Below are 18,491 nucleotides of genomic sequence, written 5' to 3' on the forward strand. Positions count from 1 at the left end.
TTTTAGACCAGGCTGGCCTTGAACTCACAGAGATCCCCCTGCCTCTGCCTCGCAAGTGCATCACTACTGCCCGACTGGAAATGTTTATTGACTCAACCCCAGAGTTTGTGAAGATAAACAGAAGTGGGTGCAATGTAAGACCAGAGGCCCAGAGAGAACCAACTTAGGCCAGCAAGTACTGCAGACTAGAAGGAGAGCAGCCATCCATATAGAGCGTGAAGGGTAGAGAGCCTGCAGAGACCATCCGTGCAGAGAACTGCAGAGGAGAGAAAAAGAAAGCAGGTTTGTTTCTCCCAAAGGGAATCCAAGTCTTGTCTTTCTTAATTTTAGAAAACAAAAATGTTATTATTGAAAATTTTAGAAGAGAGAATCAAAGGAACAGGAACTTTGCTGTGAGATGGTTGGTATCTCCTAGAAATATCAGAGAAGCTACCCCCGTGAAATCTTACCAGCATGGCTGCCTAAACATGACCCAGCCAAGATGACACCAATAGACGTGTTAATGTGGATGGGGGAAGCTCAGAAGGCCTCATCCCTAAACAAAGAACTTCAGGCAGCTCAAGATTGCCAAGAGCAGGAGAGATAGTCTCCAGGGAAGAGCATACTAAATGTCATCTAACAACAATGATTAGCTCTAAAATATATAAATTCAAGTAACATTACACAGATTTAGCAGGTTGTTTTTATTTATTTAAGAATATATGTATGTTCGCATACCTCTGTGTGTGTGTGTATAGCAGCAATTAAAGAAAAAGGCCAGGAATTTGAAAGAAAGGCATATAGTACATGGGAGGGGTTGGAGGGAAGAAAGAGAAGGGGAAAATGATGTAATTGTTCAATAATTAAAAAAAATAAAATTACAAAAAATAGTTAGAGTTTGAAATTTTAAAAAAGACAGAGGCATTTGCATGGAATTCCACATCCCAGAGATTGGCTTTTGAATATTTTCGTACCATTTTTTCTTTCTTTGGACCCTAAAGCATTTGCCACTGCCCCTGTGACATTGATACATTGCTGTGCGGTGTAGAGCAAACTCCCAGCCATGAAAGCCTGCTGCTGCTCACCGCTGTGATGACAGGATTATGTCATCTCCTATGTGAGAGCCCCTGCCCAGCTTGGTCACCATGGCTGGGGCAGGTGCAGGGCACCTTGGCTCTTACTGGGGCTACTGCCGTGTTACAAAACTCTCTGACTGGGCTTGTTCGGCCTGCTGTTTCAGACTTCCCAGTCCCAGGACCACACACATTTTAAGAGATAAGAGGGCCACCTATGTCCCTGAGGCTGAATCTTGGCAGCTTGTGCGAAGCCCCTTCCCTATGCAGCAAGCTCTTTGTCATCTGAGCCACCTCCCCGGTCCCTATTTATTTACCGTTTTGAGACAGGGTCTTGGCACCTAGTCCAGGCTGACCTTGAACAGCGGTCCTGACTCATGGAATCACACGCATGCACCATCATACTTAGGGGTTTTCTGTTTTTAGCTGATGCCTCGCCTGCCAACAAAGCCTGATTTGTGATGAAAAGACTACATTGTGAATTGAGACGTTATCACTTCTGTTCGCTGCTGCATATGTTCCCCATTGCCCAATTTTAAGAATTCCCTGAAAGAAATTTTAAGACAGACTCTAGCCCAGATATACTTTTCTCCCTAACAAGATGAGCATCAGCTTTGGCTAAATGCAGGGACCATTGGCATCTGGGTCAGGAGTAAAGGCCTGTGGAATTTCTGGCTGAGAGTGGCATTGGGCTATTAAAAGTCCATTCTTAGTATTTGGTTTGGGGTTTTCCCCTCCATATGAAGGTTCAGTTTGTCCTGGTAAACCACACGCCTGGGTCACTGTAAGGGGCTTAGTCTACTCGGTGCTCACACCAAGCCTGGGGGCTGAAGTCAAGTTTAGCTAGTCTCCTGTCCCAGCACTGTGGGCCAAGTCCTAGTGCCTGGCCTTGCCTGTACTCCAGGACCTTTTCTGGATGGAGTCCTCTAGTTCATCTCTGGGCATCCTAGAGTGCCCCTGTGTTTGTGGTCTGCCCATAGCAGTCCTTGTGTCTGTCTGGAATGGCTGACTAGTGATTATCCGTGATTGGTTTAAGATGGGTTTTATCAATGGTCTCTGCACTGTGCTGTGGGGGATCGTAATCAGAAGGCTAATTGTTTTCCTGTTCACTGGCTCCACAGGTGATGAGTCCACCGGGGGACGGCTCCGGAAGCTGAGTCTCGGGCAGTATGACAATGATGCTGTGACCCAGGTGTCCTTCTCTAAGTGTGGATGGGGAAAGGCTGGTGTGGACCCAGCCCCAAGTCTGGGACCATTTTCCTCTCCTGCAGACATCAAAGAGGTATGTTTCGGCCCTGTCCCCATCTCCACTCAACCCCACTTTCCTGTCCTTGGGCTTAGGGCAATGGCTATGCCAGGTCCTTGTACAAAACCACCAGGCACTGTAACCTCTCTGTCCTTGACAGTCCTCCTTGTCCCATAGACATGGTTCTTCAGTGACAGGCAGGGGTTCTGATTGGAAGCGCAGGTCAGAAGGCCTGTGTGGGGTCTGCACACTCCCTAGAGATGGCTATACGGCGGGTACCTTGCATGGGCCATTGAAACCTCAATGCTCTGATCTGTAGAATGGGTATGAGATGCAAAGCATGCAGGTGGGTTGTGAGGGTTAGGGAGCATGACCCTGGCGCTGGCAGGACCCTGTAAATAGATAGCATAGCCAGTGACAAATGCAGACTTCTAGCCTGCACACAGAGCTTCAAGTTCCCCATGGCAAATGATGACCCCAAGGAGGTATATAGACAAGCGTCTCCTGCCTTGTCCTGGGACATGTAGCTAAGGCTTCGTGTCAGAACTGGAGTAAGACGGGCAACCATCCCCAAGTAGTTAACCCTAATTATTCATCTGATTCTCAAATTGAAAAATTGGGGCCTTCACCGTAACTCTTGCAAACACGCACTGTTGATGTCTGAATGTTTCTCCTAGAGTGCATTCCGGTGCGTTTTCACTTCTCTGTGATAGTGATGTAGCTAAGGATTCCTTGGTGCTATTTCGTGCTCAGTGGTGTGGTGCCTTCTTGCTTTGCAACCAAGCCTCCATCACCTTCATCCCTGGCTCTCCAGCACTGTCATACGCCCTTCCTCTCTGTGATTGGGTGATAGCGAGTAGTAGCAGGGGGCCAGTTTCTTCCCCTTTGTCCCCTTCTCAGATGTGGGCTCTGTCAGCAGATCATCTTGAGGGCCCGTATCTCTGTGTAAAGGGCCTTTGTGTGGGGTCTCATTTTTCTCTTCTCTCTCTGTGCTGGTTTCAGACGATGATCACTGCCTATCCCCCTGGCCTCGATATGATCGACGGCAGGATTTCCAACAGCAAGGATTCTGTGTGTCTGACCCCAGCATTCCCTGTGTCTCCAGAAACACCGTATGGTAAGAAAGAAGGAAAACCAGCTGGGTGCCACTAGGTACCACAAAGTGGGATGTAGGCTGTCTTGTCGGACAATCTTTGTACCACCAGACTGCAAATAATGACCCAGAGACCTATTAATTATGAAAGCTTCACCTTTTCCTCAGGCTTTTCCCAAACTAGCTCTTATAGCTTGATCTACTCATTCTGCCATGTGATTCAGTTACCTCTTCTTAGTATAATGGCATATCCAACTTGCTCCGAGTCTGCTGATGAAACCATGCACCTAGTTTTCTCCTCATAGCTTCTCCCTCTGCCTGGAAGTCCCGCCTACACTCTCCCGCCTAGCTACTGGCCATTTAGCTCTTTATTAAGCCATTCAGAAGGTGCCTTGGGCAGAGATACATCTTACATTGTAAAGAATACTTCCGCAACAGTGGGGAGTAACAGTCGCCTTTGCTCTGTTTCTTTTCCAGTGAAAACATCCACACGCTATCCTCCCTTTAGCCCGCCTGAGCCCCAGCTGAGCAGCCCAGCCAGTTTGCGCAAAGGAGGACGTGGTAAGAACCCTTGGCTCTGGCAGTCATGATGCCATTGGCATGGTTGCTGTTTCTACCAAGGTGTATTCTCTGATGCAGAATTATTTCCATTTGGGCCATGTCTCGAAAACCTTGAGCAAGAACATGTTGTGTGAGGGTGTGGAGTGGGTTGTAAATCCACTGGTTGGGAGTAACAGTTGATCATCGATAGGCTTCCCAGCATTGGCAGGAATGTTCAGGTGTGATAGTAGCCTGAGTGGCAGTTTATGCTCAGTTCATTAGGGTCTGTGCTCAGCTCAGCATAGGTGCTTAGCGTCTTGAAAATTCTCCATTGAGCAAGGGCTTTGCTGAAGGAATGTGACCTATTTCACTAAGAACATGGGTTCCAGCAAAGAGCAGGGTTACCTGAATGCACCCCACAATATGGTCATCTCTTCATCTCTTCAGGGTTAGCTGTATGTACCCCACAACATGGTCATCTCTTCATGCTGTTTTGTGTGACCCAGCTATGAGCCTGGTCTTCCAGTTCCTAAAGACTTGATACTTTCTCTTGTTTTCTACAATGGAACCCAGAGACCTTCAGCAGTTTGCACTGTAGGGAGGGAGTGCTAACAGGCCAGAGTGTGTCTCAGTGTCTCTTCAGGTAGACATTGCCCACCACAATTTTTGGGATCCTAAGATGGGCCGAGCTTGATCAGGTGAAAAGATGTCCCACATATGTTCTTTTGGTCATTTAATTTTTATAGTGTAGTTTGCTGTTTGCCATTCCCAGAAAATGTGGGCAATCTCAGTGTGCTCGAGTCCTAACCCCTCGCTTGTCTGGGCATCTTCCAAAAACATTTCAATTCATCAGAGATCCAAAGAAACATCCTAACCTGAACCAGCCCTTCCTTGGTGCCTGATTCACGACAGCCCATCTCCCCAGACTGGCAATGTCTTGGTTAGCAGCAGGGAGTTAAAGAAGAATACTTTGGCCCCAAGGTCACTCTGTCTGCATTGCCTTGGAGAATTTGAAGTTGGAGTGACCACAAAGCGCCTCTCTTAGGACCTTGCCTTCCGTTTTGATTTCTGAGTGTTCACTCACCTGTCCCGAAAAGGCTCTCCTCAGGCTGCTGTTTTTTGAGGCTGAACCCAAGCATCTTGGTCTTCAAGGTTCTCTGTCCAGCAGGACTCGGTACAAATCGATGTACGTAGCATAAGCTCCAGGTTTGAAGAGTCTGCTCCTAGATAGCTTCTCAGCCGTGAACAAGCAACACGTCTGTTGTCCTGTTCATCGTCACAGATGTGGACTCCATGTGGAACACCAAACTCATGGTGTGAATGCAGGTTTTCTCCGTCATGATCTGCTGTGGTAGCACCGTGGATGATCTCTTCCTTCAGTGCAGTGAGAGGCTTGGAGATTAGCGGTGGCCACTGTGGACACAATATGCTCAGTCAGTGCCCTGGGGACCAGCCACTCGAGGCTGTGGCCTCCATAGCCAGACTGCGATAACTCAGCTAACTGTCCATACCCCGTGGGGCCAGCCCCTCGTCGCCCTCAAGAGACCTCATGTACATTTGAAAGTCACTTTTCTCTGTGAATTTGATTCTTCACCCAGCACCTTTTCTACTCTGAGGAGGGCAAGTGAGAGACCCTGTGCTTGAGTATTATCGGCATTTCTTGGGAATGAAAAGTTTTCATTAACTCATATTTAAATCAGTCCTGTCCCTTGAGAGATATAATATGGACCCCACTGCACACGAGTCTGGGCCAATGACAAGAGCAGATTGCATGGGGCACTGCCACAGCCGGGGAAATTGCCGAGCTCATCCCCAGTGTGAGAGTGTCAGCTGGGTTTTATCGCCATAGAGTAGAGTGGAATGGGAGGGTCCAGGAGGATGGAAACTTGCTGAAGGAGACTCAGGTATGGGGCTTCTTGCTGAAGCAGTCTAACTGGATTCCTGCCAAAGGAAGACCAGACCTGGAGCTTGAACATGAAAGCTGGGAGCTGAGAAGCTTGACTGATCGGATGCCCCATGGGGTTGGCCATTAGAGGCAGGATCACTGAGCAGAACTATCACTAAAAACGAGAAGGGATAGGGAAGGCCAAGGATGAGGGTCAGGCTTTGTGGAAGAAAAGACTCGGGGGCGGCACAGGGACACAGTCTTTGTACTAGTCTCAAACACGAAAATGTCTCCTGAAGGCAGCCGTTTCCTATGCTCAGGGCTCACAACTTCCCCTATGTCTCTCCTGGTCCTCTCATGGTTAACTTAAGTTTCCCCAAGTCAGATGTTCCTAGAGTCAGCCAGCTCCCTGCTGAAAGCAAGCTGCACACCAGAGTGTACCCGGGATCTGCTAGTGGTTAGATAAACTGAAGAAGCCTATTGGTGGTTCTTGGCTTGAGAGCACTGCTTGCTCTTGAGGGCTGTGCCCTGTCCCCGGCACCCGCAAAGCGGCTCACAACCACTGTGACTACAGTTCTAGGGTATGTGATGGCCTCTTCTGACCTTCTTGTACTCCTGCACACGTGGGATGTACATACATGTACTTGGGCATACCCACATACACATATTAAAATAAAAAAGAAAAGAAGAAGCCTCGTTTCTAAAATGCTGAAAACGAAAGTGAAAGAGGGGTCGATGGCCAGCATGGGAGATGCCCACGCTTGATGGTACCTAAGAGCCAGCTGTTAGACTCAGGTCGTTGCAGGTCTGTGAAGGGAGGAGAGTTTTCCTGCAGGATTTGGAAGCTCTCATAAGTCAACTCTTCACTTACCAGAGATTCTTCTCTTATACCATACAGTAAGCATTACGACACCCTCCATTCCCATTCTGTTGCAAAGAAGTGTCCAGAGTTATTAGGAACATGTTTTTACACTTTCCATCTAGAGATCTGCGAAACGTTTTAGCATTGTTAGGTTCTAGCAGGCTCTGCCACCAAGCTGTTCCTCTGTTGGGAATGCCCATTTGGCTTCCGGAGTGTCTCTCGGTGAATGCAGAGGATTAGGTAACCGAGGCAGGTATTGTCGGATGGCACTTGTTCTGTCCGTCATCTCCCTTCAGAAGCAAGACGCACACACACCCGAGCTCTGACACTTTCTAACTGGGTGGTCCAGGGAGGTTTCTGCTACTCCAGTGTCTATCTGTTCCAGTGCAGCACAGCGAGTGATTGCTGCCACACACCGTTCCGTGAGCGCTTGTGAACATGGTGCCTGACTTAGACCTGAAGCAGAATCCGCGAGGTTGTGCGTAAAAACGATAGCACAAACAGCAAAGAAAGGGACAATGTCATAAATAGCGGAGGACCATGGTAGTCATAACTTGTCAATAGCATGGAGAGTCTTAGTCTACCCTCTGCTTTAACACACCACTGTCACTGAGGAAATTTATAATCAACAGAAACTTGCCTCACAGTTTAGGAGTCTGGAACGCCTAAGATCAGGGACCAGAGAATGTCTTCATGGGTCCGAGCAAAGCAGAAGCATCCCGTGGGAAGTGGGGAGATAACCATGAAGGTTATCAGGAACCCACGTTTGAGATGTATGGTGCTACCTCGTTCATGAGGACAGATTCCATCTGCCGTAGCCTTTACTTCTGAAAGTCCCCTGCCACCCCAGTATTGGTTTCCTAACACATGAACCATAGGGAGTGACTGTGCTCAGACTATAGCAGAACATGAGTTGTAGGGACACAGAAGCTTCAGGGCCTCTCCCAGCAGCTTATAAGAACATAAAGGGTAGGGGACAGGCACAGGAGATGGCAGAGCAGCCATAGACCCTGGGAAGGGAGTCATGACAGCACCTGAGCAGTGTCCAGGGGGCTGTGAGCATCCTTACATTTCTGAAGCAAGACCTTGGGCTTTGTGAGGATGGTGACCAGGCAGCCAGCACAGACCAGGAGCACAGCTGACTGTTCCTGCATCATCGCTTCAGCCAAAGTATACCCCAGACATGTAAGTGGTCAGGGCACCCATACATGCCTTAGGATTCCAGAAGTTAGCCTTTTCTAAGGAATAGCCTTTTTTTTTTTTTTTTAAGAATCTAAGCGGCATTGTTTAATCTCAGTCTTTATATGGGTGAAAGAAAAAAAATTATGAAGTGTAAGATATAAAACATTTTGCAATTTCCTAGATGATACTTAGCCTTGGTATTTCTAAAATAACTGAAATAAAAGACCATGGTAAAATGTTTCATGAAAAAAGCCATGTTTCTGACATAACTTACTTTCCAAATTGTTCCAAAATAGTTCATTTGCTACATTTGCGATGTCTTAACAACCATTGCCCTCTGTAGTTGCAGAATGTTCCTGTCACGTAACAGTTTCTTACGATTGTTATTTAGAGACTTTTGAGAACTTTGGGCATCCGTACAAATGATGAATGGCTAATGTTTGTTTACTTCAAGGGAATGCTTTTGTGATTTTGCAATTCCTATTTTGTATCTGACAGATTGATATGAGTTGTTTGGGGCTGTTTTCTCCACTGTGAATACAAGGCTTTGTGAAGGGGTTGAGGGTTGGGTCCATCTGTTTACTGGGTTTATGGGGAACAAGAACCAGAATAACTGGTTCAAAATAGGGAGCTGGACATGGTGGAGTTCAGAGGGCAGAAATGGATGGTGTTTGCCAGAAGAGGATGAAAAGCAGGGTCCGGGAGTATTTGGAATTAAACAGAAAGGGAGGAGAAGTTAGGGGGGCTCTTAATTGTTCTTATTTAGAAGCAGTGTTTTAGTTTTGCTTAGAAAAGTATTGGGGGACTGGAGAGATGGCTCAAGCGTTAGGAGCACTGTTCTTCCAGATGACCCAGGTTCCAGTCCCTGCACCCACATGGTGGCTCACAACTGTCTGTAACTCCAGTTTCAGGGCATCACACACTCTTCTGGCTTCCTCTGTCACTACACACAATGGTTCACAGACATACATGCAGGCAAAACACAGACACAAAAAAATAAAGGAAAAAATGGGGAGGGCTTGGAGAGGAAAAGGAAGAGAGGAATAATATAATTATGCTTTTATCTCAAAGATAAATAAAAGCTAAATTAATAATTCTTTTTAAAGTTACCAGCATAGAAAGCTTGATACGTTATAAAATGTTCCAGCCAGCTCTTCTTTTCCTTCTTACACTCAGCTCCTTTTCTGTTTGAATTTTTATGAATTCGTCATGAGAATTTTTACAGAGCAGATAGAAGCACATACTATAGACAAACACAGGTGATGTTTATGGTAGACCTTGGTGGCTTTGAATCTATTGAACTTCCAAAGCAAATGTGCCAGTCTGTGCATTTAGACCTAGGTGCCATAACACACGAGTGCCTGTGTGGGGGAGGCATATACCGTCTGCACACATGCCTGAGATACACTCTGCACTCCAGTTTATGCCAAAGAATGTGTCCTGGGAAGGGTGAGCCCTGCAATGGATGTGGATCAGTAAATTCACAGCAGCCTTCCTGCTCCCCACCCCAGATGAAGAATGTGAAAGAAAAAAAAAAAGCGGACAGCTTGTGAATATATCTGGAAGTAAACATCAGGGATCAGTTCCTGGAGGTCAGAGTCCAGCACTGCCCTGTGAATGGGCTGTTGGGAGTCTGTTTCGATGAGGACATGAATTCGCTTGTATGGAATGTGGCTCAGAACACACAAGCTGCTGGCATCCCTTGCTAACACTTCATCCACCAGGCAGGCCAACGTGAAGAATCTCATGAGTGGGGAGCTCTGTAAACTGGGCAGAGGGCGTCCTTTGATTTGATTGGTAGTGGGGTAGGGAGAGCTTCGCTTTCTGATTGTACTCACCAGCCCATCCATTGTCCAGGCCTGTGGGCTCTTCTCGGAGGCAGAATGGAAAAGCTATCTATCCAAGCATGTTGCCAACAGGAGTTTTGCTCTGGTCATGATTCTTAACCCACATGATGGCTCTGGCGCATGGTGATAAGACCCAGGGCCCTCTGATCTAGCACAAGTTGCAAAACCTCTTAAAACATCTTTTAAACAAAGAAATAAGACTGGAGCACTCTGTGTGGTTTCAGGGATATTGTCTTAGAAATGAGAGTCTATTTCATCTTCCCTCTGCGAGAATGTCTCAAAAAATTAGTGTTGGAGTTGAAGCTGCTGCTTCCCTCTGGCTATGTAGAGCAAACTCTGGGCCCCAAAGCGCAGCGGTGACTTGGATCCCAGCTGTGGCAGGGGTGGAACTAAAATCCATTGCAGACCCGGCCACCGCTGGGGTGGAGAACATTGAACCAGGGAGGTGCCTAAGTGCAGACCACTGGGGAGACAGCATGCAGGACAAGCGAGGATATTTGTGGTCGCATTTCCTTATTGAGCCTGTCAGCCATGTGCTTGTCTCTCTTCTCCCAAAGCCCTGTCCTCCAGTCCACCGGCCCAGGCTCCTCTCCAGGTGTCACACAGCTTTAGGTGCTGGGACAGTGCAGTACTCTGGAGTAACTCTAGAGCCACTGCCCCTCAGGCTAGCATTCCTGGCCAGGGAGCCGGATCATGCCTGGATTGCAAGAGATAGGGAGGGGCTCATGAACTGAGTTTGCTAAAATCTAGGAATAGGGGAACCTTCCATTTGCTCCCCGCCATCTCCTGGGGCCTGGAGTGGTGCCTGGTACCCCTCAGATCAGAGAGCTTCCTCAGGAGAGAGAGAGATGAAGCCTGACAGTTTCAATACAGTTAAGTACGTCAGCCTTTGTTTAGATTCCCTGCTAGTATGAGTGCTCTTCCTTCAGGATTTGTGGGTTGCTGGCTCTGGGAACCCGGTGGGTACCATTCTCTGGTGTGATGAGCACAGTAGTATGGACTTTGGACTTTGTCTGCTCAGTTCACCTATTCTCCCATATACTCCGTGCCTTGCAAATGTGACCAGCAGTTACTCCACTGTATCATTTAGGGATGAATGACCGCAGAAAGTCCATTCATGTGTAGCACAGGTACCTTGTTTAAACCAAGTTTTTCACCCGTAGTTTAATCTGTGACGTAGAACTGATGAGGTCAAGGGGACCACTGTATACAGACACAGCACAAGAGCAGTCGTGCACACAGCTCAGGGTCATGTCTGCAAATTCCCCCGGTTATACCTAAACTTAGAGTATATCACTGCCTGAGTGCTGCATAGGAACTGTACTGGCGTGCCCGTACCTGTGAGGAAGGACTAGCGAGCACATTTACAGAACAATAAATGCAGACAGGCACTTGTGGTCTTTGTGGGGAAGGTAAGGCAGCACCCGAATGCTCCAAAGGGCATTATGGGTAAATTTGGTGCTCTTCGGGTTTCATCATGGCACACTGGTAGAAAGTCGGTGTCGCCAGCAGTTGGTGTTCAGTTTTCGTGGCAGGGTATGGTAGTGGGTGATTGTGAAGTGGCAGGCACACAGATTTAAGGGGATCATGTTTTGTTTTAAATCCCTTACTCTGCAGAACTCTCAGGGAGCATTCTCCTTATTGGGTGGGTGGAAGGTCAATTCCCAGACAGGCAGGAAAAGGACATTAGAGTGGCTTAAAGATGTCCGCTGTGGTGGTGGCTACTCTGGTAGTTTGGGGAGTTCCCCTGTTGGTGCAGGTGAGACCTGCAGGCTACACCCCCAGCACACTCTTATATTCCCTGAGGCTGTCAGGTGGATAGCAACACCGCTCACACACACACACAAACACACACACACAACTTACACACAGAGCGCCTGGTTTCTTTTTCTAGGGGTGTGTCAAATCCTAAGGATTTGACCAGCTGGCTGTGAGGAGAACGGTCCATGCTTCTGATTGGCCGCCTGGCACCCCTGAAGTACAATGGGGCAGATATGACTCCAGAGCCTATGAACTGATGCACACCCGGGGCTGAGCAGCCAGAGCTCTGCCAGACTGATGGGACCGTGTCTTAGGAGGGCAGACCCCAGACATGTTCATCCCTCCCCTGCCTGCCGTGGGCACGTTGGCCACAGCTGAGCATCATGGCTTCTTCTCTCCACTGTTGCTGTACTCCAGTCCTCTGACAGCCTCTTCTTCTCCTCCCATCCCCATGCCTTCCTCCAAAGTGAGCCTTTCCCCTCAGCTCCTTCCATCTTTCCTTATTTTCCCTTCTACAAAGTCCCAGCCAGGGCCTGCTTCTGCTAGCTGCATGAGGAATGCTGTAACCAGCATTCCCGAGGCTGAGGCAGGAGAATCTCAAGTTGGAGGCCAGCCTGTGCTGCATCGGGCTGGGCCTTTAAGTCACTAGAAGGATATACCTCAGATCATGGGTTCATTTCTAGCACCGAAAATCAGAAGTTTTCTAGAGTGAATAGAATTAAAGACAAGGCTTTCCAGGCTAGCGACCAATGTGTTGGTGCCACGAAGTAAATAGACCAAGGCCCCAGGTGTCACAGGACCAGCATCCTTGCTGGTGAAGGTAAAGGCTAGCGAAATCCACTGCGGGGCTGTGGCTGTCTCCAGGAACTCTGCATTTGTGCTCTGCTAGATCTTGGCACTCCCCTCCCATTGGCATCCCTGCTGGTTCAGAGTGTCACCTCCTGTCCAGGTACTGACCCTGCTCTCTATAGGAAAAAGCAGGGTTTATGAGAACAACTTTCTTTCTAAAAGAAGTAATGCTTCCAAATCACCCCAGTTGCTCACACTGCAGCTGAGGAGGGGGTGGGGAGATAAGCCATTCTCTTTCCTAGAGGCTCTTCAAAGCCTGAGGGGACCCACTCAGAACTGTCATGGCTTTGACATGGCCACAAATGCAGTATGTCCAGCTTCCTTCATTGCCCATCTTCGTGGGTTTGCCCCCAGTCCTTTGGCCCGTGAATATGTGGGATCCACAGGGGGATGGACCTGCCGTTGAGAGTGTCCTTCCTCTGGCAATGGACTGGAAAGGCTGGCATATCCACCTCACCAAGCCTGCTGCTGAGCCTGTTGGGCTGGGGCCAGGCATTTCCGACAGCAGGAGCAGCTGTTTTGCAGGCACATAAACAGGAGGGAGGAAGTGTCTTCACAGGGGTCTTCCTGGCTCTGCCCTAGACACGTGGCCTGGAGGAGCTGGAATGAGGGGCCTCCCCTGATAAGGTTACCAAGTTGGTATTGGGACCTGTGGGGTTGGGCAGGCTTAGATTCAGCAAGATGGCAGCTGGTTGTGCTGAAAGCTTTTGTCTGTGCGGAGCCCAGTAAAAGCAGCGCTGGTACGTGCTGGCAAGGAAACATTCCCAGGGGAGCACAGAACCTTCTCCACCAGAAGTTCAGGGGAACTTTCTAGAAACTCACATTTGCAGAGTGAGTGAGATTTTGCCTTACCAATCAGAAAGGACAAAGCAGGACCGACTGTCCCCTATGTGCTGCCGCTGCCTCATGGTAATACCTGGAGTGGTATGTCTCTGTCCAAGAGCAGACTCATGGGCCCCTATGCACTGCTGTGTAATCTGGGCCACAGCTGGTTTCAGGGCTCAAGTAATAGAACCAGTTATTCTGCTTAAAGAGCAAGAAAGTGTCCCAAACTAAAAAAATAAAAATAAAAATAATTAAAACTTAATATGTTATTTTTAAGCAAATTTGAAGGAGTGATAGGAGTTCGATAGTTGGTTTGGGGGTTCTTTCCAATAGAGAGAAGCACATGCAGAGAGTAGGAGGAAGAGGGGGACGCAGGTGTAGATGCTGCCCAGGACCTGTTGATAGAAAGGTTACCAGCCAGAAGAAGAGGCTGATTTCAGGTCAGTTTCTGGAGCCAGGAGGAAAACCTGCACAGTTTGAGCAGATACCAAAGGGTGGGTTTTGTAGCCGAAGTCTTCTCGTAGCCTTATATAGGGCTGTAGTGAAGGTTTTGTGGGGAGGCAGATGATCCCCGTCTACCCGAGAAGGAATGAAGAGGGAAAGGATCCTCCCTGGCGAGGCTTCTGAGCCTCCTTTGCCGAGAAGGACAGGTATGGGGCGTGGTTGCTGGTCCTGCCCCTTGTCTCTGCCGGGTTTTGACACTGGCCTTGGCGCCGCATTCAGCTGTGGTGGGTTTCTGGAGGGAGGTTTCCAGAGTTTGGAGGGGAGGAGGAAGAAGGGAAGCAGAATGAAAAGGAAGCGAACTGCAGCGGGGAGCGGGCGGGGCCAAGTCTGGAGGCACTGACTGGGCAGGCGGCCCGCAGCAGCCCGCGGCCGCCCAACAATCCCGGGATTCTTTCCTGCGACCCGCTCTCCCGCTGCCCTCTGAATGGGCCTCTTTGGAGGTGGCCGCCCCTCCTCCCGCCCTGACTCCCCCGGGACTGGCAGAACACAGAGTCCACCCAGGGTGGGTGGGGGACGCCTCTGGGACGGGACTCACCACCCGGGGCTGCTGGAGACAGACCCTGCAGAGTGCCTTCCATAAGGCTCACAGATTCTAGGCCCTTCTTCCATGAACTGACCAGAACCCAGGTGCCCAGGTAAGCCAACAGCTGGCCTTGTGGCTTCTTGGGGAGCTATTTCTGAGTGCCTCTGTGCTCTGGCGTCTTTGGGCAAATCCATTTGCTGAAACCTGATCTGGGATGTGGGGGAGGGTAGTGGTGGGATTAGGGAGGAGGAGGAGGAGGAGGAGGAGGAGGAGGAGGAGGAGGCGGCGGCGGCGGCAGACCTAGCTGTGGCTGGGATACCTAGGTGAAATGGTACTTGAAAACATAGCAAGACAGTTTTCTGCTCTGTGTCTCCCTATCACGTAGTGACGTTTCTCAAGTTCCCAGACTTTGGGACAAGATACCCCACCCTTGAGCTGAGCCAGACTGCTCCAGGAGAAGGCAAGCTTTCTGTCTTTGCTAAGACTCTGGGGTGAACAAAAGCCTGGCTTACAGATGTGTGGCTTTTTGTGTGTCCTTCTGCCCAAACTTTGGATCATGGGCCCGTGGCATTCTCTCCGTCACAGCCCACCCGATAGCCCTCAAGAGATCACTCCCTGCATTAGCTTCCCAGGACAGTAGTGTTTCCACCAAGGAGACAGGCAGCCTGAAGAACGGATTCTGGGTTTTTAACGAGGCCCTCTCTCTTGAGTCTTCTATGCTTGGAGCCGTCAAAGGGCGTCTTTCTAAACAAATCCATGAACTTTGAAACAAAACAGGCCTTTTCTGAAGCAATCTACTCAGCTAGTGGAGCATCTGCAGTCAGGGGCAACTGGTACCTTCTCTATCCTCCCCTTCTGGGGCAGGGCTGGGGTTGCCTCCCCCACGTGTGGGGTAAGGGAATCTCGGGACTCTAAGTGGTGTGGGAGGATTATGTGGTCTCTTGTAGCATCTGTAGATCCTTCCATGGACATGTTACAGACACGAGGCTGAGTGTGTGTGTTTCAGCTCACATCATGGGCAAGATTAAGGCAGAGGGGAAGGAGCAACACACTTGAGAGGAAGCCCTCCATGAGCAAGCCCCGAGACAAGCCCAGGCAGGTTAGGGTCTGCATCAAGTTTCCTGGCAAAGATTTATGTATTGTCCCTTCTAAGAGCCAGAGACACTTTAACTCAAATGGAAGAAAATGCCTTTTCAAAAGCCTCCTGCCTTTTTAATGGGATTCACGTAAAATCATCATTTTTCCATGAATTCCATATGTACATCAGTATATTCTAAATTGGCTGTCTTGGATGGAAATGTTTTTCTAGTCTGAGGTGAGATGGGAAGTATGGCCATCTATTTGCATTTTATAGAGCTCATGTTTACTAACAGCCTGGAGCAAATGGTGGAGCCTGGTGTCCTGGGGCCCCCCTTCCATGTTGTGTGTGGTGGTGGCTTTCTGAGCACAGCAACAGGGCTATAAATGAGGCACCGAGAACCCCGTGTCTTCCCTATGCTCAGAGCAGTTGTGTGCAGCAGGTTCCCTGCCCTTTCCAAGACAAGTCTTAGGATGCGTGCCTGTGAGGGGGGCCACTCCGGAGGCGGGCTGCAGAATCACACCTTCGTGGTGCTGATGGGAGGCAAGGGGTCTGTGGACTGCCTTTGAACCAGCTCCCTTCCATTCTCCAGCCAAGAATCTGTCTCCTATACATGACAGAGGAATGGTCATGTATATGGAACGTGTAGTAGTGCCCACTTGCGGCTTAGCAGTGTGCCTAACCCATCCATGGAAGGCACTCAGCCCGAGTCAGCTGCTGCACTTGCCTCTTATTCTGTGGAGAAATCATGTGTGAAGTGTCACCAAGATTTCTCAGTATCACAGAGGGTGAGTGGTGTTCATAGCTTATGCAGTCCTGCCCTGAAACATTGAGAAAGTGAGTTGAGGTGGGGTGGGGACCATGGTCCCTCCTGGTTCTGGAGGAGAGTGAGACACTGAGGAGAGTTTGTTCACTGTTCTCCCCCCTCCCAGCGCCTTCCTTGCTCTACCTCTCTGATTTCCCCTCCCTGAATTGAATACAGAACAGACAGACAAAGGCATATAGCTGCCCACTGATAGGAAGCAGATCAGACTGGTAGGTGCCAGTGATGGGTTTCGGAAGCTGGTCAGACAGCTGTCTCAGCAGGTCTGGAACCAACTCTCCATTCTGAAGTTATAGAGAGCACCATGTCCGGGTGTTTCATCTCTGTCCTTTCTGGGACTAACTTCCATCTTAAAGGTAGTAGATCACAGGCCACAGTGATACGTGAAGGGCCAGGAGGACCCATTACAGACTGTATGTAACCTGAGAAATCAGGGAACAGGTTCACCCCTAGTCTTGCCACTAGCAATCAGTGTGACACACTTTGGGTGGTGACCTCTGTATGGTATTTGATTTAGAATAGCCTCAGGAAAAGATGAGTACTTGGTTAAACATATTTAAAGACCACAAACAGTAAGATGGCCAACTTCCTTGAGGGACTGGATATGACTAGAAAAGCTTCCAGAATGTTCCGTGGAGCTTCCTCAAAGTAATAAGGAAGAAAGTGAAAGAGAATGAGAAGAGTCTAAAAAAAGACTAGATCTAGTCATAGAAGATGTGGGCTTTGGGATGTCTCCTGTGTACATGCTGGAAGAAGACACAAGCTGCCCGGCCAGCAGCTCATCTTACTTCAGAATAGATCTTGGTAGGAAGGCATGCGGTTTCCCCAGTGACCCTACCCACCCTCATATCTGGTATGATCTCGGTTATTACCAAGGTCTCTGTCACCTTTGTAACCCATGCTACACCTGGGCTGGGGGAAATCAAGCTGATACTATCTTAGTTACCATATGGAATAGTAAGTCTCTCAGAGGCTATTTAAAATGACACTGTTCATAAAAGGGAACATTTTCAAAGCTTGCTAAGAAATATTTAAAAGTTATAAATACATGGAAAGAGAGGTCTTGTTTGGGCATAGATATGTCAATGATAATGAGTTTTCTGAGTTACATCTACACTTATTATTTCTGTGAGTGAAACTTTGGGAGTTCTTTCTGACTTTAAAGAGTAAAGGCCCTGAGTTATCAGTGTGTAGCTGTCAGGAGGTCAGACCGTTATGACAGTGGAGAGAGACCTTAGCCAATGTTGGCTTAGTTTGGTTCACAGTGTGCAGGTTCTGGTCCATGGGTAATGTTGCCTCCTTTGCTTTTGGTCCTGTGGTGGGGTAGCTTGTCATGTGACAGCAAAGTCTTCATGGCCAGAAGATGAAATAAGGAGAGGAAAAGGAAGGGAATGTGTTTCTCCAATCCCTTGAAGTCCATCCCTTTGTGATCTGCAGAATTCCCACTAGGTTCCACCCCTTAAAGTTCCCACCACATGCCAGTAGCTTCACACTGGGTACTGAACTTGTAACGCTTGAAAACATGAACCTTTGGAGGACCCTTCACGTCCAAACTCCAGCAAACAGTACATGTCTATGTAAGATGGGATCGTTGGTGCTGATCAGTGAGGGGTGAAAGATACTCTGTAAATAGAACTGGAGAGGTCTCTGTTCAAAACACAGTAAGCCATGCTTCTGGTATCACACAGGAGCATCAACTTTGAAGGAGCCAAGGACTTTATTAATTTTTCAGTTCTTTGTGGGAAATATAGACATACATGTTTTCCTGTTTGTTTCCCTTTCGCTCCTCATCTCTTTTTTTCCTTGCCATGACATAGCTTCTGAAACATTACAGAGTGAGCTATTTCTTCTTACGTTGCAGATGTTTTGAGTAGATGCCACCATAGAAATGTCTTAGTGCTGCTTATGAGGCATCGCGTGGTATCAGTGATTCACTGCTCAGAGCGAACTGAGAGTTCTCTCAGTCCCTCAACATTTAAATGTGAATGTTTTGACGTGTCTCCTTCCCGAAGGGTGTCTCATCATGTTGGAAGAGCCTTTTCTTTCTGGTCTCCTTGGTTTTGGGGTCTCTTTGAAACCACCCAAGACATGTGGATGGTTAAACAAACCTTGACCTTAGATGTCCTGTGGAGAACGTGAAAACTGTGGCAGGTAAACCCAGCCATACTAGGGATGAGCAGGCACTCCGATTTCAAAATGTGCTGCCATGTGATTGGGCAACTCAGCGTTGCAGAGAGGAGACTGAGGCACAGGGAGCTGAGCTGTGGGTGGGTGGGCTGGGAACAGACAATGCACTGGGGGCCCTGAGTAGGTGATTGCTCGGTGGATTATTCTCCTGCTCGGTAGATTTTTCTCCTCCTCGGCCCTGGCCACGAGGACACAGTGCATGCTGTGGCTGTGTGTTGAGCTGTCTGGGAGGAT

General features: G+C 48.7%; 1 protein-coding gene across 7 annotated transcripts in view; it reads left to right on the forward strand.

Moving 5' to 3' along the window:
• Positions 1–18,491, forward strand: part of Tns3 (tensin 3) — a 232,873-nt gene that overhangs the window by 179,143 nt on the left and 35,239 nt on the right. For all 7 annotated transcript variants that reach the window (XM_041668817.1, XM_041668815.1, XM_041668810.1 and 4 more), the window contains 3 exons: positions 2,174–2,334; positions 3,301–3,415; positions 3,869–3,952. In XM_041668817.1, coding sequence (XP_041524751.1) covers positions 2,174–2,334; positions 3,301–3,415; positions 3,869–3,952 — 360 coding nt within the window. The remainder of the gene's footprint in view (positions 1–2,173; positions 2,335–3,300; positions 3,416–3,868; positions 3,953–18,491) is intronic.

The sequence above is a fragment of the Microtus oregoni genome, unplaced genomic scaffold, assembly GCF_018167655.1.
Source record: "Microtus oregoni isolate MIOR12 unplaced genomic scaffold, Mior012 000019F_ref0000042, whole genome shotgun sequence".
Classification (NCBI taxonomy): Eukaryota; Metazoa; Chordata; class Mammalia; order Rodentia; family Cricetidae; genus Microtus; species Microtus oregoni.